At 37.1% G+C, this 25,564-nt stretch overlaps 1 protein-coding gene across 1 annotated transcript in view; it reads right to left on the bottom strand.

Moving 5' to 3' along the window:
- LOC122815364 (dynein axonemal heavy chain 3-like) overlaps window positions 1–25,564 on the bottom strand; it is a 4,921,723-nt gene that overhangs the window by 71,257 nt on the left and 4,824,902 nt on the right. The window contains exons 74-75 of the mRNA XM_044087818.1: window positions 11,997–12,107; window positions 11,064–11,127 (exon numbers count right to left, since the gene is read on the bottom strand). Of these exons, the coding sequence (XP_043943753.1) occupies window positions 11,064–11,127; window positions 11,997–12,107 (175 nt within the window). The remainder of the gene's footprint in view (window positions 1–11,063; window positions 11,128–11,996; window positions 12,108–25,564) is intronic.

Raw genomic sequence — 25,564 nt, 5'->3', positions numbered from 1 at the left:
TGCATAGCAAACACAACACATGCATAAATGGAACAATAGTAAGCATTTTAACAGCATGCAAGTTACATTGACAGCAGCAGGCCACCAGTAATGGCATTTGAACAAGGTATGTTAATATACAACCAATGAAATATATGAACAATAATAGAACACATGTCCCAACAATGGGTTTTGAGAACAAAATACCCGTAATTTATGAATAATATTTATTGATGCAGATAATGGGTGGGGGAAGAGAAAAAAGTCCATTAACAACTGTATCAGCTTCTATTTTTCATAGCAGTACTACTTAATACTCTACAGGTCTGCCCTCACTTTACATCTACCTATGGTCTTTAGCTTCTGTGGCACATACATACCTGTTAGACTGTCAATCTGTAATGGTATGGGGCAGACTAGGTGAACTGTGGCTACTTTACTGGAGGGTGCTTGTATATGTCAGGGTTACATTCTTTACAAACAAGGGGTACCCTGGAATGATGTTGTGTGAGTCTGCTATTAGCATAGTTCACCTTGATTCCTATCTGTGTCCAAGGTAATTGGCAGCAGTGACCACTAGCCATGACAGCGTGACACTTTAGAGACATGTATCAGGAAGAGGGCATGGTGTATGCACCTATCCTGCTGACATTTGCAGGCATGGGGTTTGGCAGTGGGACAGTTGTACATGGTGTATTGTTATATCATTCAAACAGCTACTACAAACATTTCATTACCTGTAAGACCTGTGAAGAAAATATCTGTTACCACTATCTGACTGTTTCTACAAATATTCAAGATTTCTTGACTGTATATATGCACTCATCTCAGTACCACTCCCTGGATTCAAACCATGTCTGGGTGTGCTAAAATGAAACACAAGGCTGTTTTGCATCACATTGAGCTACTGTGGAACTGCTGTTTTAGTTTGACTGTTTTCTGCTAATACTCTGTGAGTTAGACAATCTGACATTGTAATCCTCAGATTCATGTATGACAGATAGTGTACTGTGTAGTAATCCTTTGAAAGTCTACGATCTGGAAAGCAAAGGTTAACACAAGGCATTGCAGCAAGGGACACACTATAATACTTTTGACAATGGTATTCAGGGTTCTGATCTTAGTGCATATCATGTGTCATATTTCATGTATATCTTGATTTACAGCTCCACAATCTGCTATTTTGCATACTAGCTGATTCTCAGAACAACCTCTGTTAATTCATGATGTCAAAGCCATATTTTCTGTGCAGAACCTGTACACATTCTATTTCTACAACAACATATGAGAATAAACACAACAGTTGGTGGTTTAGGTTTTTATTGTACTTGTATGACACAGTGCTTTACTACTGCATAAGCTGTAGATGACTATTAGTCTGGCAAATATTTCTTTAATCGTTAGACACAGAATACAGTAAACAATTTAATCCTTCTTATTTATTTCACTATATACTGCAAGGTAGAGCTGTACTTACCAGCATATCGGTGCCGGCTTGTCAGTCTGTCCACATGGACCTCAGCATTGCTAGCTCTATCTGCTGCAGCTATAGGGGGAGAAAACAAACATTATGCATACCTATCTATAACATACTCAGGCTAGAATTTGGTACAGCTATATCTGGGATACTTACAAACTGCTGGAGCATGGTTGTCCTGAGCATCTTGGATCCACTGGGCCAAGAGCGCTCCCTTCCTCCACTTTAGGTCAGCATACTGATGCCGTATCTGCTCACCAGTTCAGGGGTTGCCAGTGGCACAGGTGAGATTGTGTGCCAGATGGTCCCAGGTCTCCGCTTTATACTGTTAGCCCTGGTACTGGCCCTGCAGAAGTCTGTCATCATAGTTTGCTACAAGGAGACCAGCTGTGACTCTGGACTCCAAAATGCCCCAGCTCTGCACCTGAAAACGTGAGCCCTCTCCAACACTTGACATAGTTCCTACTCAGAGAAAGCTATAACAGATTCTGGCTGTATTCCTGCCTGTGTCATTTAGGTAAGGCTATATTCCCGCCCTTTGTGTCATTGGACCATTTTGAAAATGCTAAGCTCAGCTAAGCAGTGCATAAATCTGCTAAGCTTGGTTGAACAGTGCTTAAAGGGGTAATTGCTCACCACTGCTTAACAGTGCGCAAATCCGCTTAGTTGAGCTGACTGCTGCTTAGCATTTACATCTAAGCAATGCTTAAACCAGCTAGGCATAGCTGAGCACTGCTAACCATTGCTCACTTTTCATTTTTAGGGAATATCAGAATAATGACTTTTACTTAATCATTACTTACATATTAGTAAGTGTATATGATTTACTTTACATGATGTCCCTCTATGTGCTTTCATTACATTACCATGGGGTGTGACTATACTGTATGGGACACTTGTGTATACATGGGTGATTTCACATGTTATATGTACTCATGCTTCCATTGTAGACAAGCTATACTACTCTTGTTGACAAATATCAATTACTACATAATTTAAAATAAAAATAATAATTTTAACACTGCTTTCCCATGTACTCGAGATGTGCACACCTGCATGCAAAGTCAGGACTCTAACCACTACACTATCTCAGCTTTAGGATTTTAGCTGTATATTTTTATATCCTATGGGATGTTTAAGCAATACTGAGCAGAGGGCCATAACACTTACACCCACTCAGCTATGCTTAAACATACCTGCAAATGGAAAAAAAAAATCAATCCACTTTATTTACATGTATTTGTACTCCTTGTCAGTCACAGTAAAGGAAATTGTAAGGGGACACATAGGGACAGATTTTAATTATTGCTCTTACAAACTTACGAAGTGTGACTGTGGTTTTCTAGAAAATCATTGGCAAATCACTCTGGGTTTAAGTCAGAACATACTGACAGACATTTAGGTTTCAGACTTCATACCCTTCAGGAAATCTGTGCTAATGCAAATCTTTTATTCTATGAACTTTCCAAGTTTGTAAGTGCAATATTTAAAAAGTGTCCCTATTTTTGGGCCTTTGTCCCCCTATTATTTATGGCTTTGTACAGCTTTTTTGTTCTAGGAGGTTGAAAGGTATGTGAGGCAGGCATCTGGGAATTCTGTGGAAACCTGTACTGTTGAGGAGTATGGCCGTACGGCACTTTGACAATGCAGGGAGTGTGTGACAGAAACTGTCACACACACCCTGCATTGATTTCTTGATCCCCTATCTATTTCAGTGTCCGCAGACACTGTTTTACAGATTTTATTTGATTTCATTGTCCGCAGACACTGAAATACTTTTAAAAAGTGCTGCACAGCACTTTCTGAGTGCAGGGTGTGTGTTAGATGTGCGTGCACTACTTAAACATGCTCCCTGCACTCAGTAGTGTTCGTGTCCATTTATCCTTAGTAGCAGCGTGCCTTCATGAATATGCAAGGTGTGCTGCTGTTAAAGCCAAGGGTAAATGGACACAGTTCACTCCATGCAGGCACAGCACTGCATGGAGTTTATTAAATCCCGGGGTTCATTTTACACAAGGATGGCCCTTTGTTTGAAGTTACCAGTCAGCGCTGGATCATAGGTTGAGATTTGGTATCAACCTAGGAGTTTGACAAAGGAAGCAATTTCCCCAGTGACTTGATAGTGAGCAGGCTGAAAAGAGTATTTGCTGATCATTAATTATAAAAATATATAGTTACAGATAATAGTACTTGTTTGATTTTACTTCATTAAGCAAAATTCCACTAGTGCACCAGGACATCCTGCAACCAATTGTTTAGAAAGAAAGAATGTTCATACTTGGCATGAAGAAATTGTCAAATATGGTATTCAGTGTGGCAGGTAAAGTGCTGTTATTCCTGCTACAGAGCAGGATTGCACCTAAATGTACAACTGCTCAGTCACCAGTGGAGTTATTTCAAAATATGCATATCAGAAGAAGGCTTGATCAGAATTAATCTAGGTTTTGTTGGTAAAAAAGAAAGTTTACCTACAGAAATTTCAGCATAATTATTTAAAGGAACAGTCATTCAAAGAATCAGATTTGGCATACCTTCAAGATGCAGCTTGAAGAGGTCCCAAGTACTCTTTTCTAGGTGTGCTTACTGAACAGGCGTGTCCTGTGTCATTTCATGCTGAAGGACAGATATATACTACTTATATTAGACTGATTGGTGAACTGAGAACTAGAGTGTCTGCTTCTGAACAAATACAGAGAGAACAGATTGTAATGAAGTACATTTACAGAGTAATGAAAGCGAACTACTGTCTTCACATGGTTTCAGAGCCAGCTCAGCCAATACAAGAATTATGACTTTCACAGAAAGTTGGGAAAATTATCCTAGTGTCTTGCTTTGTTTATGTGGAGTTTTCATTGTAAGGACTCCTTGTTTCAGTAAATGGGCAATTACTTATTTGAGATCAAGGGATACAAAAATGCCATTTTACCATGATAAAGTGCAATCATGTCTTTAAAACTGAAAGGTGAACAATGTGGTATACTGAGCTGTGACACTGAATATGTTCACTGCACTGATCTTATGTAAATGTGCATCAGACTGCATTATAAGTAGCATCTGAATGCAGTATGAAACTAAAGAGCACAACTAGTCTCCTTGTGTGTTCTTATTCAATACTGTACACTGAGGACCATGGCCAAACCTACAGAATGTAAGACTGACCAGCTGTATAGTAATGACCTGGAAGACTTTAGACAGTGTAAATTAATTTCCTGTAGGTAATATTATGAAAACCACCAGAAGGACCATGTTAGCCCTGTTTTTTTTTTGGGGGTGGCCTCCTCTCTACATCATATTACTGCTCCATAACCAATCTATCACTAGGTCTACTAGCCACATCCTACCCCCCTGGACTTTGTCTCATAGGGTTGGGGCCAGTACAGAGCTTAAGGGCATCCTTGTGGGTCTGGCCATGAATATCTGACAGGAGGCTCTATTAAGACCTACCAGATTATTTTAACCTTCCTCACAGTTCCTGTAGTAAAGTCTGGTGGTGGACAATGGGGATATGTGATGTTTCACACCACCTCCACAGTAACTTAGTCATGTCCCCATCCCTCCCTAGTCCCCATTTGGACATACCTCCTGATAGTGGTGTCACCAGCCTCCAACAGGGATCATCACCAGAGACACTCACAGGACCTCCTTCACCCAGGATTGGTAATGCCCTTTGTCAGTCACCTGAGCCACTAATCAAACCTGGGTCAGCTGGGCCATAGTCAGGGCTTCATCCCTCTATGTCACCGGAGAAGTAGGTTAGCCTAGTGTTTGATAAAAATGTCACATATCTGAACTAACAAACTATGGCAAAGTTTGTTGGGAAGACAGACTGAGGTACACAATTACTTCATCACCCTAACCATGTACAGTGACTAATTCTTTGCTTCAGCAATTTGTCTGGCTGTAAAACTGTCTATTTTCTATTCAGTGATCATAGGAAGTTATGAAGCTATTGGATCTGAGGCCCTTAAAGCCTAGCCAAGGATTTAGCCATGTTCTGACATGTCAGCAGCTGATGCCCTTGTCCAGCAAGGACACAGGTGGAATCCCAGGGGTGTATTTTCTGTTCCCCATCCAGTTATTCAGGTTGCGCTTAAAAAGGGTTAATGAGGTACTCTGCTTGACGTAGAGATGGAGTCTATTCTACAAAAAGGGGAGTCTCTGGGACAGAAATCTGTCCCACCACCAAATCCTATTGATGTCACAGACCAGGCTGAGGTCACGTGTGCAGGTTACTCGAGTGGAACTTGACTTGTGGATATGCAGCAGTCCCATCAAGGCAGGGTCTGAGATTGCTTTGTATGCCAGACAGAGGTCACCTCTGAGGAGTCTGTATGAGACTGAGTAGAGAGGTAGGGCTTTTAGCCTATCTGTGTAGGGTAGATGCTTGAGGCCCTGGATTCTCCTGATGAGGAACCTCCTGGTAAACCTGATAATATTTATCCAGAAAAAAAATTTACCTCATTACAGCTGTATGTATAGATGCAGGGAGAGGGACTAGGGATTGTGTATATATCAACACAGTATAAATTTCCCCACAGAGCACATCGCATTGAGGGGGCATTTCTGAGAGTCAGTAAATGAATAACAGTATTATGCCTAAAGGCAGATTATCATTAAAAGTATAAATTGAAGCAGTTATTTTGCAGGGCACTGCACTTCCTTGATGGATTTCTGAGCGATTGCTCAGTCCTTTGGTTTAGCTTTTTGCCTGTTAAAACTTAAGCACCATGAGGAGGCCAGGGCCCAGGTGAGCGTGTGTAATGAATTCGCTGTACTTTAAGCTGCAAAGGAATATAAGGCAGAGAAGTCCCCTCTCTCAATTCCTTGCAGTTTTATTTTAATTTCATTTATTTATTTAACAATGTGTTAACCATGGTAGCACTGACCGACGTGGACCATCTTCAGGCTCAGCTCTTTGAACTGCACCCAAAGAAGCAATAAACATTAATTAACACCAGTGTAATAGTGGTAATGTAAGAGCAAGCATGAAGGCTGTATAAGTCAGGATGGTCTGCAGGGACAATGAGCCCAATCATAAACAGAAATAATGCAATAATTCAGTCTGTAAAGTAGGCAAGAACAGTGCATGTGTACTGGCATAACATAATATAGTATAATGAAATTGCATGAGAGTAGCAAAAGTGGTGTTATTTGGAGATGATGTGATGGTTTTTCTCCAGGGATTGAGTAGGGCCTATGATAAATCATGGATAAGATGAAGGAATTTGAAGGCTTCTGCAGGTACAAAATAAATAAAAGTAAAACTCAGATCCTTTGCATTAACTGTATACCATTACATGGGTCAGGGACATTGTCCTTTCCTCAGTTTTGTAAAGTGCTTTGCATTAAAACGCTATCCTGAAGATGAGTTAAGCCAAGTGAAATTTTCTACCTTGGAATTCAGTTGAGTTTCATTTTCCACAAGACCTTTAACTCCTTTTTCAAGAAGGTAGATTAGAAGTGCATATCCCTATTAGATAGGTGGACATTGACTTTAGAACTCCCTTTGAAGGTCTTGGCTGCTGAGATCTCCTTTCTTGGGTTTGTTCTCGATCTGTCTCAGATGGTTCCCTACCCAGTTTTGGTTCAGATGCTCTGATACCCACAGTCAAGAGTGATGAAATTCCCCTGGGCAGCCAAGCATTTTTATTTAGAACTCAACAATCTTGGGTTGGAATGGGTCTTCATCTTTCCACTGGTGTGGTATTGTCCAGTACTAGGAGGGCTTTTAGTCTGGGTGAAGCTTGATGGTGGGTATTGTTCTTGTCTAGATGAGCAACACAGTAGTTCCCAACAGGAGCTACAGACAGGGTATTCTGAGTTTGGAGTCAAAAAGGTCTGCAGCTTGGGACTGCATGGTCTTTCTTAACTTGCAAGAGTACCAGATTGGATGGAAGTTGCCTGGGTGCCAGCAATACCATTATTTGTAGAACTGTGTTTACTTACATGCTAAATGGCAGGACTGGCATGAAAGAGGAAGATCCAAGCTTTGGTAAATGTGTGGTTTGAGGCTTGGCAAGGGTTACTCACAGTGAAAAGACATTCATCATTTGTCTGCAGAGTAACTTTGAAATCAGTCCCAAACCTAATGATTATTGTTTGTGAGCACTGAGAAATCATCTTTGGGATAGCCATCTCACAATAATAAAAGGTTTCCGTTTTGATAGCTCCAGTGTGGATAAGCAAATTATATCTGTATAGCTATTTTGGATGGCAAGATGTCCAGCAGTTCTTTTATGTCTCATTTTGCTTTGCTAGTATGTCATCTGACTGCTGGATGTATCATCAGGTAATGATAACAAACTGGCATATTTTGAGGATATAACCTTCTACAGGTTTATATCTTAAAGGTTAGGATTTTCCCTTGAGGGACTGTGGCCAGACAATCACAGCCGAGGATCCTAGCTAATCTTGTTGGGCCTTTTACATTGTATTGTTGGATAATTCATGAGCTGTGTCTCCTCTGTGCAATTCAACTAGCAGCCAAAAAGTACTCACTAATGTAAGTAGAAAAGTCAAAAGCTTCTGACAGGGGGAGATGTCCATTGAATCTTCTGAAAGATATATGAAACCAAAATTTGTTACTTTTTCCTTTTGTAGAGGAAAGAATTTGAAGGAAATACTCAATTATGACTTTGTATCAAATGTTAGCACAGACGCATTGGTTGGAACGTTTCCTTGTGGGCATTGTAGTGTGTGTGTGACATAGTTAAGAATTTATCAGGTTATTCTATTAATGGAAAATTATTTGTCTCAAAGTACTCCTTTAACTGTAGTTCAACTGAGGTGGTATACATTTTGGGGTGTAATTGTTCAGAGCCTAAGTGGTATATTGGGCAGACTAAATGTATGGTTAGGACCCGCATCCTTGAACATTTGAGGGATGTGAGGAATTATAACTATCTATGCCCTGTAGCAAAACATTTTTGTGAAACACATGGTGGTTCTGTTTCTGATTTATTTTTTAGTGTACTTGCCAAAGCCCTTTTATCCAGAGGGGGAAATTTTGTTGCTGAACTATTAGAGCTGGAAACTAAGATGATTTTTAAATATCAAACATTATCTCCCTTGGGTCTGAATCAAGAGATTAGTATTTAATGTAAAATGTTACTGATGATATTTTTTGTCTATTAATATATTTAATGGAAAATTTTTTATGCTATGCTCGGTTGCTTATGTCTTTAATTGTGCAGTTTGATTAAATAGTGAATTAAGTAGTTATACAATTAGTATGCTCTAGAGAGAAGAGGAATGAAGGTCAGCAGGACTAAGACAGACTATATGTGTGTGAATGAGAGGGAGGATAGAGGAATGGTGAGGATGCAAGGAGTAGAGGTGGCGAAGGTGGATGAGTTTAAATACTTGGGATCAATAGTTCAGAGTAATGGTGAACGTGGAAGAGAGGTGAAGAAGAGAGTACAGGCAGGATGGAGTGGGTGGAGAAGAGTGTCAGGAGTGATTTGTGACAGACGAGTACCAGTAAGAGTGAAAGAGAAGGTCTACAAGAGGGTAGTAAGACCAGCTATGTTATATGGGTTGGAGACAGTGGCACTGACAAAAAGGCAGGAGTCAGAGATTGATGTGGCAGAGTTGAAGATGTTAAGATTTGCACTGGGTGTGACGAGGATGGACAGTATTAGGAATAAGTATATTAGAGGGTCAGCCCAGGTTGGAAGATTTGGAGACAAAGCCAGAGAGGCAAGGTTATGTTGGTCTGGACATATGCTGAGGAGAAATGCAGAGTATATTGGGAAAAAGATGCTAAGGATGAAGCTGCCAGATAACAGGAAAAGAGGGAGGCCTAAGATAAGGTTTATGGATGTGGTGAGAGAGGACATGCAGGTGGTTGGTGTGACAGAGCAAGATGCAGAGGACAGGAATAAATGGAAACAGGTGATCTGCTGTGGTGACCCCTAATGGGAGCAGCTGAAAGAAGAAGAAGAAGAAGAAGACAATTAGTAAATTGATTAACTGCTAGTTGTTGAAATATAAAAGGTTGTGTAAAACTTTGTTTCTTTGATCCATGAAGGCGAGTTGCCGAGGTACCAGATCATTGTTACTTCAATAAACTCAAGGTGCTGGTGCTGATTTGTGTGTTTCGTTGCTGTTCGGAGTGGGTACTTAGACTGTGTGTTTTATATATGAAACCTGTCTGTGGACAGATATCTGATAGCTAAGTTGCAGAGAAATTTTTAACATTTGCAATAGTTAGATGTTATACTAGTGAGGTTTTGTTATCATTCTAAGGATTACTTTTTTGGGGGGGGGGGGTGGAGCGAGAGTGCAGGATAAGCCTGCCTCTTTATTTTTCTACTTCCCATTTTTCTCTTTCTGTTGTTATTCTTCTACTATTTGGATGAGGGTTTGGGGAGTTTTGTCTCTTATTCTTTTGCTTTATGTTTGTAATTAGTTACTTCAGTTGTTAATATGGGATTATTTTGCCAGATACCCAAGTTTAGAAATGTGCATGCTAATTTTCTGTAAAACTAAAATTGCTTTATGGTTTATGATTTGATGGGCATGGGTGTTTTTGTTTTATAGTGACTGCACACATATGAAAGTTTTACTGTATAAAACGATTAAACAAAGAACACTGCAAAAACTGCATTTACTTTACAAATACTGCAGTTACTACCACAGTAGGTAAGGTAGCTTACCATGTTATGTGGCATTGTATTACTTGCATCATCTATTATAAAGTATTGGTTTCAGCTCTGCTCACCACAATGAAGTTCAAAACCCAGAAAGGCTGCTCTACTTTTAAAGTTTAATACTTTTTCTCAGATATTACTTTTTTTAAACACCTTTATTGAATTATCACTTGTGACACAGGCAAATGTACATTCTCTGATAATACTTTTAGTATTTAAAGACAGAATGCATAATTGGAAGGCTAAATTCCCTGGTGGGTAGATGATGGGAAAATTATATTCCTCTTCATATCCTAACTACATTCTTCTACTGACTAAAACAAAAGCTTTGTTTGTGATGGCATTCGGGGATATAAATGATAATTATAATGTCATAAAGAGATTAATGGGTTTGCTTCCAGTGAGCTGGCACGTGGTTAACAAGTTCAGCATTCCAGGGAGTTTGAACCCAATAAGATCCTTATAAGGAAAGTTTTGCTTGTGTGTGTGTGTGTGTGTGTGTGTGTGTGTGTGTGTGTGTGTGTGTGTGTGTGTGCGCGCGAGCACGCGTGTGTGCAGACACATTGAATACAACCATAGTGCTACCACATATGTATGGGGTTTGAAAGAATTCACCTTTAATGCCTTCCTGATTACATCAGATAATGGTAATGGATATCCCATATCCAAACAGTGTGGAGTTGTACAGATGATGTCGTAGACTGCTTTGTTCATCATCAAGTTTACATCTGCAGTGCCTCATTGCTGTGGCAATTACCTTGGTTAATTTGTAGAAAACAGTAAGACTTTGCTGTTGTTATTAGTATGGAATAAAATACATTGTTATTAGTATGGAATAAAATACATTGTGATTAGTATGGAATAAAATACATTGTTATTAGTATGGAATAAAATACATTGTTATTAGTATGGAATAAAATACATAGCTTATCATCACTTTAATTTTATCATCATACCTGGGCATCCATATGTAGCCAGCCCTTCTTTGAAACAGGATTTTTCACTTGGCTTCAGCCATATCTAATCAAATGTTAAGGAATATTTTCTTTACTTAAAATATGAACACCAGTGCAGATGTTTCAGTAAATATCACACCTATCACAACAGCTGCTTCTCAGTATGTTCACATACTAATTTGCATCCAGTACATTTGAGGCTTCCATTTGTTTTACTCTGTACAGGGTACTGCAATAAAATAAGTAACACTGAAGACTGTAGAAAGCAATTAAGCCACTTGTGGACTGTCCTCACTCTACAAATATAATATTACTGCCATCTTATTTTCCCTTGTCCACTCTTTTTTTAGAAACTGTGCTTTTGTGATACATGTGTATATTTTTTTGAATGGAACTTATGTATACCTTGGCACTTATATACAAAATGTGTCTTTGTGTATCACTTCTAAATATTTATAAAGCACACACACACACACACACACACACACACACACGATAAGTCTGAACATCTGAACAGTAAGATGCCACTTGCTATCTGTAGATCAGAGTGTAACGTATGTTCTATGTCTTTAGGAAGCATGCAAGGCTGTGCGTGCACAGATAAATTCCAGACACGTGCAATCCCTAGTGCCATTTTGTAGAAGCAGCCAGAGAGTGAGCATGTATGATCACAGTAGTTAGTTTGTATATAAGTTACCTAAGTCATAGTCAAGAAGCCTCTATAGTGATATATTTGTATAGAATAAAGCTGAGAACAGAACCCATGAAGACTCATTTATTCGTGTACCAACACAAAAGTGACACTATCAAAGCGTGACTATTGATTCTGTCCTTCCTTACCATTACTACTGGCGTGTCTTCATCCACACTTGCTACACTAATGATATCTTTTGTTTTTTGAACAGCAGGAAAGTCTGTTAATTAAAAGGATACAACTGGCATGCTCTCAAACAGCACTTTGGGTATAGATTCTCCAAGTGCATGCTTTTTACGATCCCATCGAGCACCCTCAATGTAAAGGCCTTCTATGTAGACACCATCTGTCTGTAGTAAGAAAAAAGATAATTCCATTTTGGAGTGTAGTAAGGAATATGACCTGAAACATGTTAAATGCTTGCTGTTACACTCCTCCAGAACATAAAGATAACCACAAGCATTCAGCAGTGGCCTCTTAACGCTAGCAAATCCAGGTGCCACAGAAATATCCTGCACACTTTTCACCTCCTCAGCATTTTCTATACCTTTCTGTGTACAACAAGCTGCAGTACTACTTTTTAAATCTGACTTAACTTTATGCCACAACAAAGTCAAACCTACTGCCACAACAAGGACACACCTCCCACATAAGCCTCATCATCCCTGCAGACAATACACTCAAACCAATATGCACGTGTAAGCAACTCTGCTTAAACAATACCATGGTACCTTAACTCACACCTGAACTCACTTTGACTTTATTACAATGTAATAAACCAGCATTTTGACGTTGCACAACCTTGTAAAGTCTTTGACAGCACAGCACAAGTATTCTATAAAAGCTACTGCAGCTAGTGTGTGTGTGTGTGTGTGTGTGTGTGTGTGTGTGTGTGTGTGTGTGTGTGTGTGTGTTTATAACATAAAAGCAAGATAAAATCTGCAGGGTCCCTCAAAATTTCAGTAAGCCAAGTGTTACACACTTAGCCCAAAAAAACAAACACTGTAAGAAACTTTCCACCAGCTGTTCTCAATGGAATATACAAAAGTACTAATCCCCTAATCTTTTAAATTTAGTAAATCAAGTAAAAAATCCAGTCCAGGGTATGTTGAATTCTTAGTTTCTTTACTAGTAAGCACAGACGAGTGATCCATAAGACTTAATGGTTAGTACATGTAAAACAATTACTTAAATATCAGTTGAAGTGGGAGTAGTAAAGTTTCCACTGTAAATAACAAACCAGTCCAGCTGTAGTAAACACCAAACCCCACTCCTTCCCTTAAAATAAAGTAATAAAAAAATGATGCAAGCTAACCTTAAATACTATGCTATTCAACATTCCTAAAAATCTCTGTCTCTCCATTTACTACATCCTTATAAAACAAAAATAATAATAATAAAATTATGTTTTCACCATATTAATTTACTCAAACCTTTTAACTAAATTCACTTTCGGTTCTTCTTCAGGTCTGTGCACACTAGAAATTCCAAGTTTTACTGTCTGTCTAAATGTAATTGTCAATCAGAAGTAAGAAACAGTTCAAATTATTAAAACGTCTATCTAACTCATTTATATTAGCAATACCTAGGTTCAATTCTAAGAGCAACAAACTTGTAAATTAAAAAAATATGGAAATGTGATGATAAACTGATACAAAATTCTGTGTTTAACTCATATTTAAGTGTTACATGCTTTAGGTGGTTGAACAATGCAAGCTTTGTACGTAAACAAAGCACATGACAGTCTGTGAAGGGGAAACAGATAAAATGTGTGACATATGTTCCCGTTTAAAACCTATGAGTTTAAAATATAAAATCATATGATGTGCACAAACTAGGGATATAGAGGTATATTTTCCAGTGTGTACCAATATATAAAAGCGTATATTATATGCTCAGCAAAACTTTTAAATTCACTATATGCTTGATGTCACACTGCACCTTTGTGCATGTGCAAAGGGGTTATATTTTACAGTGTCTGAAAATAGAAGTAATGATGATTCAAATAATTCCTATTTAAATTCTAGCTACTTTTACAAAGCAGAGCCAATTGAAAATGTATCTATATGTCCAATCTACCAAAAAAAAAAAAAAATTGGTAGTAGTATTGTAAATGTATATGTGTGAGTAATTATTAGGCATCATCATGAGAGAATCAAGTAAAGAAATATATATATATATATATATATATATATATATATATATATATATGTGTGTGTGTGTGTGTGTGTGTGTGTGTGTGTGTGTGTGTGTGTGTAAAACAGCATAGAAAATCTCACTATAGTCAAAAATCCATAACTAAGTAGTAACAATAGCTGTCTAAGGAATATATATGTTATTAGTGCCACTCAGTGCTGTCTATATTAGATTCAGAAATAATTTAGAATTAAATCTAAATATTCCTAATGTAAGTTAATACTTTTAAAATTCTAGAGTGACACTTACAAATGAAAAGTGCTTAAAAAATTAAAAAAAATACAAAACATAAAAATAATAAAAAATATAATAAAATAAACAAAAGATAAATACAATAAGCAGTGTATAAACTTTCTGTTTGAAATGTCCCACATAAACCATAACATTGTGTGAGTCCAGTTTTCATTGTGGTAATTTTTGAAGTTCACTTTTCAAAGAACAAGAGTAATTCAGTCCTAGAAGATGAAAGGAGTTTGGCCTGAGTTGCCAAGCTAATTTGTGTTTTTCCAGGGTGTTGTTGACATCACCTTCCAGAAACTCAGGCTCTAGTTTCTCAAGTATCTGAAATCTGAAGCCAGTATGTCTCTTATGGGTGATCAAATGCTTAGAGAGAGCATTATTATAATGTTTAGCTCAAATTTCAGCCAAGTGTCCTGAAATTCTTGTTTTTAGTTAATTCTTGTTTTTTTTCCAGTATAGAATGCCTCACAGCTGTCACAGTGAGCCCTGTAGACAACAAATATAGAATTATAATCCCCATCAGTAATAATTTCCAGTTCTTTCTTCAGGTATGGCCATATAAATGAATTATATAAATGAATCACCCTCCTTTATGTAGGCTCGAAAAGTACAACTTTTACCACATTTCTTGGTTCTTCTGTCTGTAGGTTTCGCTTTGCTCTCGACCCAGCTATGGATGCTCCTGCCCTTTCTACAAACAAATTGAGGTCTGTCACCTAAAACTCTTCTTAGGTGCATACCTTCAGATATTATAGCCCAATTTTCATTGATTATATCTTTAATGTACTGAAAGTTCCAAGAATATGTCAAAATACAGCAGTGTTTTGCTTTTCCTTTCCAAAATGATTTCTTTAGAATTCTCAGATAGCTGTTAAGGAACAGGGCACACACAGACACACGCACACACATAGGATCCACATTAGCTCTGATTTCTTAGGTTTGCAGGCCTAGAAAATTGAGCACTCACAAACTCTGTCCCTTGCAGGACCCATATTAAAACCCATTCAGTATGTCTGAAAGGTTCAGTTACATTGCTACTATTTAGCAGGTTGTGACTCAATGAACCAGACAATATGCAACGACAGTAATACTCAAAGATTCCATGAATTCAAGTAGTGTACTCATCTTCAAAGTTGTTTTTAGAAACATCCCACTGCAACAGTTAGTCTTAGTCTTCTTCTTCTCTTAGGGACCTAAATCGAGGGAATGTGATATGTGCGTGTTAGCATCACTGTGGTTATATACTTTTGTACATGCGCTTAGATGAAATTAAAGCAGCGAGGAAGAACTGGTCAGGTGTGCCTATATTTATATTACACTTTCCCACTTCAATATGGAATCCATGTGCACACTTAGGGCCAGATTCTAAACGACTTGCTCTTGTTTAAGTGACATTCAGTCACTTACACTGAGAGCAATTCTTTTGAAACTGGGCACAGAGAATAACTAGGGGGTAAGGAGGCAGCAGACTGCAACACTGGAAATAAATTCTAGTTTCTGCTGCACTGCACTGTGAGTGCTTAGTTCTCCTTTAGTTATATGTAATATTTTGAAAATACTAAGCATGTGAAAAACACCAGCAGTCAGGGCATGAAATGCTAGTCTTTGAGTTTCTGAATTTTTATGCTTTCTAGTACTACCATACTTACACACACACACACACACACACACACACACACACACACACACACACACACACACACGCACACACACACATGCAAGTTGTGCACACATACTTGCAAATCTAAATATCAGATAAATTAATTTAGTATTTATTGCTGCATATATTTTTTATTGATGAACATATAATGCATTTTATTGCTTCCCTTATTTGCTATAACATTAGATTTAAGCTTATAAGAATGTCATTTTATTTATCTGTATGTATGTCTTTATGTGTATATATGTATATATATGTATATATATATATATATATATATATATATATATATATATATATATATATATATATATATATAATCCATTCAAAATATTGAACAGCTGATATTTTGAATGCCATACCATAGACCATAAAGGCTGAAATACAACCCACTAAATAAACTAAAACCATGATCTAAGTGGGGGGGGTGGCAATCCCACATCCATACCCCTACTATTTATATATACCAACTCTGAGATCACACTACAGTGGGGAAAGGGAAAAAAACAATCCCTTGCTATACTGCAATCTCATACAACATGCTACCTGATTTTTAGTACTTCTGAAAAAGCTTGTAGCAAATGGATTTGATATTCCATGCTTTGATGTTTTTTAGCAGATCATATAGTGTTCAAAATAATGGCCATTCAGTATTTTGAATGTATCCCATACAAGTATATATTAATTATTTATAATATAGTTATTAAGCTGTAGATGTTAAGTATTATTTCTGAAGATGATAAAATTATTGTTCTTCAAATGTTTTTGTAATACTTTGAAGCTTTTCCCCAGGCCTCCTCAGAAAATGGGCACCATTAACATTGTCGCCTCACAGCAAGAGGTTTTTCAGGTCGATTCTCAGGTGGGGTGCCTTCGGTGCAGAGTCTGCATGTCCTTCCCGGGTTCATGTGGGCTTCCTCCAGGTGCTCCTATTTCCTCCTACGTTATAAAGACATGCTTCTGTAGTGTTTCTCCCCAGGCCTCTGCTGAAAATTGGCTCATTCCAAGTCGGATTTCCCCAGTAAACAAATGTTAAATAAATAAATTGGGACTTTCCAGGTAATCAAATATCAGTAAATAAATAAATAAATGTTTGTATGTTTCTTCATATGATTATTCCATAACTGTTTTTAGAACCATCCCACTGCAACAGTAAGTAGTCTTAGTTTTCTTCTTCTCTTAGGGACCTAAATCGAGGGAATGTGATATGTGCGTGTTAGCATCACTGTGGTTATATACTTTTGTACATGCACCTAGATGAAATTAAAGCAGCGAAGAAGAACTGGTCAGGTGTGCCTATATTTATATTACACTTTCCCACTTCAATATGGAATCCATGAGCACACTTAGGGCCAGATTCTAAACGACTTGCTCTTGTTTAAGTGACATTCAGTCACTTACACTGAGAGCAATTCTTTTGAAACCGGGCACTTACAATCATAATTCATCATATGAAAAACAAACAAGCTATAGCTAAGCCCAGAATATCCGTTCATGAGGTACGCTATAAAAGCAGATATGTTCAACTAATTTGTCTTTCTTATTTACAAGTAATAGTTACTACAGAGAAATACAGTCTATCTTGGAAACTGAAGTTTGATGCATAAGAAAACAAGGCTGTCTTCAGTAGCTCAAAACCAGGTAAGCTAAAATTAAATCAGACCACCTGGGAGATAAAAACAGTGAGCAACTTATATTCACAAATTTTAAAATGAATCATCACTTTCTGAACAAGGCACACAAAATGTAATATTTAAAAGGTGCACTTCTGTTTGTTGTATGAGACTGCAGATTGCAGGTGTGTTTTACTAACCTGGAAATCCAAAAAAAGACGTCCAGTATTTAAGCAATGTCTCTGATGTTGTCTGCTCTTCATTATCTAGGCAGGCAAAACTGCTCTAACTTGTAGCCAAAAATCCAACAATGCATGTGAAACAGACAGATTGATAACCAAGGTGAACTGCTGTTTTTTTTTTTTTTTAGAAAATATGAATAGAATAAAATAAAGCTATTTTTAAGTTTGTTGCAAAAAGCACTTAAAACCAAGAATCTTACAACTGCAAATGAAATAATTGTCACAGTTACAAATGTAATTCACTTAATGAATAAAAATAGATTAATACAAACTGTCACTGTGGGAATTAAATCAACTGTTATTGTGAGTACCTTTATGTCAAAACAAATTGTCTACCATCTTTCCAAGTCAGTAGTTAAGGACGTAGAGACTGTTCTCATTACTCTTAAAAATGGAAAGCTTCCACTAGAAAGAAACAAAATTGCTTTCACTGATGGAATGAAATTAGTTTAGCAGGTACGCAATAAGTTCCGCTTGGTGTCTGAAACAATCACTGATTTGTATGGACTAATAAAAAGCAAATATTTACCCTGCCCTGAACAGAATAAATGCATACATAGCTTTATAGGCATATATCTGCCAAATCTGAGAATCTGTCTTGCAAAAGTCATTACATTTTTCAAATGCTAGTGTACTCTGTTTACTGGTTTACTGAAACTAGAATATATATATATATATATATATATATATATATATATATATATATATATATATATATATATATATATATATATATCTATATGGTTACCCTTCATATGATCGAATTTCTCTAAACACGAAAGTCATAAACTCGAAACCAGAATCTTGAATTTAGAGAAACTCGAACATATGAAAAGGACAAAAAAAAATAAACACCTTTCAAATGTTTTCGCAGGGGGGCTTCGCTCCCTGCACCCCCTACTTAAAATACCAATTCCGAGATCGCACTATAGTGAAGGAAAGGGAAATCTCCCATTCCGCACTATATGCGTAAGCGCAAAACGGAAGATTTTCCATTCCTCCTCTATAGTGCGGTCACAGAACATTCACATTTAAACTGCTAGGGTACAGGGGGACCTGGCCCCCTGCAATAAGGTAAGTTAACTTTTTATTTTTTTAAACCTAAGGCTCCCATTCACAATTTCGATTGAATGGAAGTTCGAGATTCTGGTCTCGAGATTATGAATTTCGAGCTTCCATCCATTCGATCTTGTGAAGGGGAACTATATATATATATATATATATATATATATATATATATATATATATATGCATATATATTACTTCAAATATCAGTTGCAAATAATATTTGGGTACAACTATACAATAAGAGTTACTTAAACAGCATTCATTACTGAATATGTTGATCTCCTGAAATGTGCTTTTTTGTCTCCTTTCTCTAAAGCATATTGGAATCTTTACTTCTTAGATACATAATAATAATAATAATAATAATAATAATGATACACAAGCATCATACTAAGTTCAAGTTATGGAGACTTTCTTTTTCTGGGGGAAGAAGGTGGGGAAACCATTCATATGAGTAACGTTAGCTGAATCATGAATAACAGGGAGGCTGTATCTGGTGCTTCTTGTTGTTAAATAGTGCAGGAATGTATAATGGAGACCATCTAATAAAGAGAAACATTCTGGAACTACAACAAATGACCAACTCGGGAGGCCAAGTACTGTTGTGTACAGTTACTGTAAATGTAGATGTTTGAGTGTCTTCAGTGTTGCAGTAATAACTCGGTGGGATATCCTGCTGTGAAAGCCCTTGGCCAGCCTGAATATCAGAGAATTTAATCCCTTCTTTTGGCCCGGTGGACGCCCTCACCTCTGACTTCAGGATGTTGTGGTATAAGGGTTGTTGGCTGGTGTCATATTTTCAGGTCTTTCTTGTTCCATAGGGTTGGACTTAACACTCTGATCCCTAAGCCAGAAACACTAAATGAGCCAGCTGTCACCAGTAGGGAATGTTTAGGGGAGCTGAAGGACGAGAACAACTATAGAGGAGGGGACCAATCAAGGGGAAAAGACAGAAGGGATGCCTACTCCATCTCCTAGCTGAGACAGAGGGGAATGAGGGAGAGAAAGTCCACTGCAACAGTGAAGACCCTCGAACATCTGCATTTATGGTAAGTGTGCTGAACTGTACACTTTTTTTTGTTTTTCACTGTTGCACTAATGTCTTGTGTTGATTCCCAAAGCTGGAGAGATGTGTGGAAGTAGATTAAAGCTACGAGGAAGAAAGAAGGCCCTGCAGGACTGCAGAGGTGAAACTTACTCTGGTTCTGAAAGAGGATGCCAGGTTGTAGTGTTTCGATTTGTGTTCAGCAAACAAAAACACACTCCTCATCCAATGCACGAACGCAGACTGTCACGAACTCCACCACAGACAAAAGGCCAAGCACTAGAGGCAGTACTAAAAAAAATCTTCTTTAATACAAATGAAGGTTAAGCGCTTTCACCCACTGAACATAGGCTTCATCAGAACAATTATACAAAATCTGCAGACCACTTAAATACTAATTTTGGTGCGAAAATGTAAATGTAAAAAAGATTTCTCTTAAAGTGAACTTACATAATATGTAATTCAAATTATGTATTAATAATTAATTGTGCTCCATGAAAAATGATTGTGCTCTGTAAAAAAATAAGTAAATAAATCACTCTAATGTATTACATATATAAAATATTATATATATATATATATATATATATATATATATATATATATATTTATATATATATATATATATAAGAATGTATTATTAAATTTGAAACAAAATATTCAGTTTATAACAAAATAACATTTATAACAAAATAAACATAATTTAGATTCAGAATAAAAATCATTTCTACTAACTAAAATTCCTACTTATATATATATATATATATATATATATATATATATATATATATATATATATACATATGCTATTTTGGAGAATATTAAGATAGATCCCTGGGGAGGCAATTATAAGGCCGCTCTGGGATACAAGGAGGTCTGGTGGCAACTATTCACAGATGCATCTACACTGCCTGGGCTCAGTGATCATATCACATTTAAACCAGTTTTGATTCAAAAATGCAAATTAAGTTATGTTTTGATGTATTAACATTTAGGTATATGAGAGTTCATAAGGTAAATGAAATTGCATTTAATTAAATCTAATAGATAGACACATATATACTTTTACATCAATGATAATTATTTAGGTAGTGTTATTTGTGTACCATTAGTTGATATATAAATGAATTTTATATTTTATATATCTTATATTTTATATTAATTTTTTATATATGAGTAGGAATTTTAGTTAGTAGAAATGATTTTTATTCTGAATGTAAATGATGTTTATTTTGTTATAAAATGAATATTTTGTTACAAATTTAATAGTATATTCTTATATTATATATATATATATATATATATATATATATATATATTAATTATTATATTTTATATATGTAATACATTAGAGGGATTTATTTACTTATTTTTTACAGAGCACAATCATTTTTCATGGAGCACAATTAATTATTAATACATAATTTGAATTACATATTATGTAAGTTCACTTTAAGAGAAATCTTTTTTAAATTGACATTTTGGTGCCAAAGTTAGTATTTAAGTGGTCTGCAGATTTTGTATAATTGTTCTGATGAAGCCTATGTTCAGTGGGTGAAAGCGCTTAACCTTCATTTGTATTAAAGAAGATTTTTTTAGTACTGCCTCTAGTGCTTGGCCTTTTGTCTGTGGTGGAGTTCGTGACAGTCTGCGTTCGTGCATTGGATGAGGAGGTTGTAGTGTTTAGTGAAGGCATGGAATGAAGACCACTTGGCTGCTTCCAGAATTTCTCTGGTGAGCACTGTTCTGACAAAAATCAATGGTTTCAGTAGCTCTGGCTGAGCAAATCCTAATATGCAGTAGTACCGCCATATTGTGGTGTCTTTAATAGAAAGTAATGTAGTTGTAGATCAATTTAGATGTTATCTGCTTCTTAACAGGTGCACCTAGTTTATTATGTGCAAAAGCCACCAAAAGCTAGTCTGACTTTCTGAAGTTTTTGATCTGTTCAGATAATACCTGCATTGCCTGTAAACATCAAAGGAGTGTGTTATTATTTTTCTTGTGTTCTGAAGGTTTGGAAAGAAGCAAGGAGATGGATGATCTGATTTAAGAAGTGTTCAATAACCACCTTGGGCATAAAAGTGGGATTAGTTCTCAGAGAAACTTTGTCAGGATGAAATGTAATTAAAAGCTCTTTACATATTAGAGCCTGCAGTTTTGAGATTTTATGAGCTGAAGTGATAGCCACTAAGAATAAGCTTTCCAAGTTAAGAATATTATATCTGCTGGGACTGCTTGCTCAAAGAGAGGCAAAGTAAGCTTTTTCAGAACAAAACTGAGGTCCCAGGAGGGAAAAGGGGGTTCTCTTTGGTGGCCTAAGGTGGATGATGCCTTTAAGGAACTGTTTCATGACAGAGTGAGAAAACAGAGGAGAGTGCATGTGCAGGTAGCTAGACAAGGCAGAGGCATGGATTTTGCTGGAAGTGTATGAGCATTCCTTGGAGAAAAGTTATGTTAGGTAGGTGACAACTAAGGACAGATTTGCCAGTAAAGGTTGATGGCACCTGCTTTGGTACCAAATAACAAATCTCTTACACTTTTAAATGTAAGATTTCCTTGTGCTGGGCTTTCAAGCCTCTTTTAAAACAGATAGGACATCTTTATTGAATAACTGATGAGGAGGGAGAAGGATCATATCATCTAGGGTGAAAGCTTTGGGGGGGGTCAGGTTGGGGTGCATGTTTTTTACCCTTGCTCAGGGTCAAGAGGTACATTTCCTGTTGAAGCAGCCATGGTTCTTGTGTGCTCATTTTGTTCAATATGGGAAACGAATGCTACTTTGAATCATCACTGCTCCTTGTTAGACCCCTGGGGTCATGATCTACTAGATCTTGGTCCTTGGTCGGCATGCCATGTCTTTTGTTGTTTGTGGGATCTGTCTCTCTCTCTCTCTTTCTCTCTCCAACCTTTCTCCTTCTTTGTCTGACATGGGAAGCAGGAAAGGACCAGGGCTTGGTAAGGTACTGCCTACTAAACCTCAAAGTGTGTACCTGCAGAAAGTCCTTGATAGTCTGAAGAGATTTAGACTTATCGTCCAGTTTTTTTTTTTTTCAAATAGCTTAGACCTTGGGTCCATCCAGAAAGTCATTCTGTAAAATGCATAATGAATTTCTAACAATATACTCTGTACGAGACTGTTCTCTTAACCTGGCATGTGTTCTAATAGCTGACCATTAAGTAGTTGTTCTGCTAGATGCCTCCAAATCATCAAAACACCAATGCAAGGAATGTTTTTTTACCTAGGAGCAGGAATTACAGTGTTTTAACAAGTCCTTCTATAGAGATTTAGCTGCAGTCCCTCCAGTCTTTATTTCATTTGTTCCAAGAGAGTTTTCTGGAATGTGACCATATGAAACTGACAATTCAGAGCTCTCATGTTTAGGATGGCAGAAGTGCATACTTTTTTTTCTAGAACTATTTATGGTTCAGTCCTCTTTTTCATTTGTCAAAGGATTTCTGGACGTGCTTCCTTTGGCTCCTTTGGGACCTGCGGGGACCACCTCAAGGTCCACAACCAGGATCTTGAAACAGTATTTATGGAATCCAAGACCCTATAAAATGGTCTGGGCTCCTGAGGGAAGATGGCTGGGAGTCAGACTGCAGGGAAGAGTCAGAAATTACATCATCCACAACCTCTAATACTGAAGGTATGGGCAGAGGTTTGTGCTTAATAAGTGTAAGAAATTCCCTAACTTTCTTCTTAGATTAGGGATAATCTTGATCCCTTATCTTCTGGATGGTCTCTTCAAAGGTAAAATCCTCAGGTGGTGAAGCTGAGGCAAGGTTTTTGTCAGACTCAGAGTCAGCATATGACCCAGAAGAAATATGGTCAACATCTACTAACTCATCTTCATCTAAACCATAAACCTTAGAGGACTCCTGGTGAGATTGTCCCCCTTTCTTTTTCCAGGAGAAGAACCTGTAGTAGGCTTTTTACCATGGCTGCACTGCCTGGATCTCATGAAATCCATAAGATTTTCAGACAGTTGACAGTATCCTGTGGATAAGCCTGCTGTGACTGGGACAAAGAAAACCTGGGCAGAGGCAAGCTTGAAACATCCCTCTTTTTTTCACTTTGGGTCTGGACTTCAGGGTGATGTTAGAAGTCATTGGCCCAGGCCATTGACAGATGACCACAGTCTACAGTTGGTCATTTGAGAACTCCTCTGATACTCTAGAGTCATAATCCTCCCCTAAGGTAGAGATGGAACTAGAATATGAAGCCAGGTTCTGCAGAGAGACCCAGGCTCATCCGATATCCTGACTTCTTTGGCCTATGCAGATGTCAAGGGAGTGACAGCATAGTGGACTCCAAAAGGGTCTCACCAGAGGCCTTGGCCATATACTGCTGTGACACTAGGGGAATACTGCCAGCCCAGCTATCTGGAATTTTGTAAATAATTCTATGTCATTTGTGAATATTGATATGATTTATACAGAACTGCATGTTATGTACTGAGCTTCAAGAATGTAGCCACAGCATACTCTGTTGCAACATAGAAGATTAACTTACAAACCTTCAAGAAAATAAGTTGAAATTAAGTGCTTTACGACTGTGCTATAAAAGTTAGTTTCAATGCAGCAAGGAGACAGGATGTCTAGAACTAGGGTGCCTTCTGCATTGTTTTATAAGTTTTTTTATTGTTTTATGTCTTTTAAGATCTGAGAGATATGTATTTATCACACAGAGGTGTTAAATTCTATTAGGTTTCTGTTTAGCCTGGGAACTGAAGTCAGATGACAAAGAGTGATGTAATCCAAGCTAACCCAGTAAAATGTGATATTAATTTAAGAACTCTCTCAGAGAGAGAGACTGTGCATTTTGTGTTTTGTCTTGGACCTAGCAAGAACATCCACTCATCATCATCATCTGCACTTGCCTGTCTGTAAGATTCAGGGCATAGTATCTCTTTTAGATATAGACAGGAATATAGTAAAGATTAGTTTAGATGTTTTCTGCATTTATTTGAGACTGTCCTGCGATGTTCTTTTAAAATATTTCCTGTGATTCTGAATTCTGAAGTAACTGTGCTGGATTTACTGAGTATTGTCTTGTTCTTTTATTATTTATTATTAAATATATTTAAACTTATCTTTGTGGCTGATATTTGTGAGCAGAATGAAAAACATCCAAAAACTACTTAAAAAGAACACAAAAAAAATGGCAAGAACACAACACACTAAAAACTCACTGAAATTTAATATAATAGTTAACGCTTTCGTATAGAACAATGCCAATATTTCCTTAGACAACATAAACTGTGAAAGTGATTCCTTATATACAAATGGACAAGCAGTCCCATGGTATTGGTCAGCTGACCATAAAATCAAGACATATAAATACATTTAAAACATATGCATAAAAGTGAATAAATGAAAAGATGAATGAAGAAAGAATAATATAATATAATATGAAATAAAAATAAAAACAGGTTCCCACTAAGGCCAAAAAATGGAAATCTTCCCATGAAACAAAGGAAATTCTCACATATCATCTCATCAGACTTTTCAGTTTCAAAATACAAGCAATAGAACATATGTCATTCAACCCAGGTTGCCTGAAGGCATCCAATGTAAGCTGCCATAGCAGTTCTTCTTGCTCTAACCTCAAAGGTAATGGGCCTTCTCTCTCCTGAGCTTCTATATGGTCTATAACCTTGAATAAAAAACAATGACCTGGGTTATTAGATATATACTTAGCTAGGGTGTTGTCAGTTTTGTTATTCCTGATGGCATACTG

This window comes from Protopterus annectens, chromosome 11.part0 (assembly GCF_019279795.1).
Source record: "Protopterus annectens isolate FY-2018-M chromosome 11.part0, PAN1.0, whole genome shotgun sequence".
Classification (NCBI taxonomy): domain Eukaryota; kingdom Metazoa; phylum Chordata; order Ceratodontiformes; family Protopteridae; genus Protopterus; species Protopterus annectens.
This window is presented reverse-complemented; position numbering and strand designations above follow the sequence as displayed.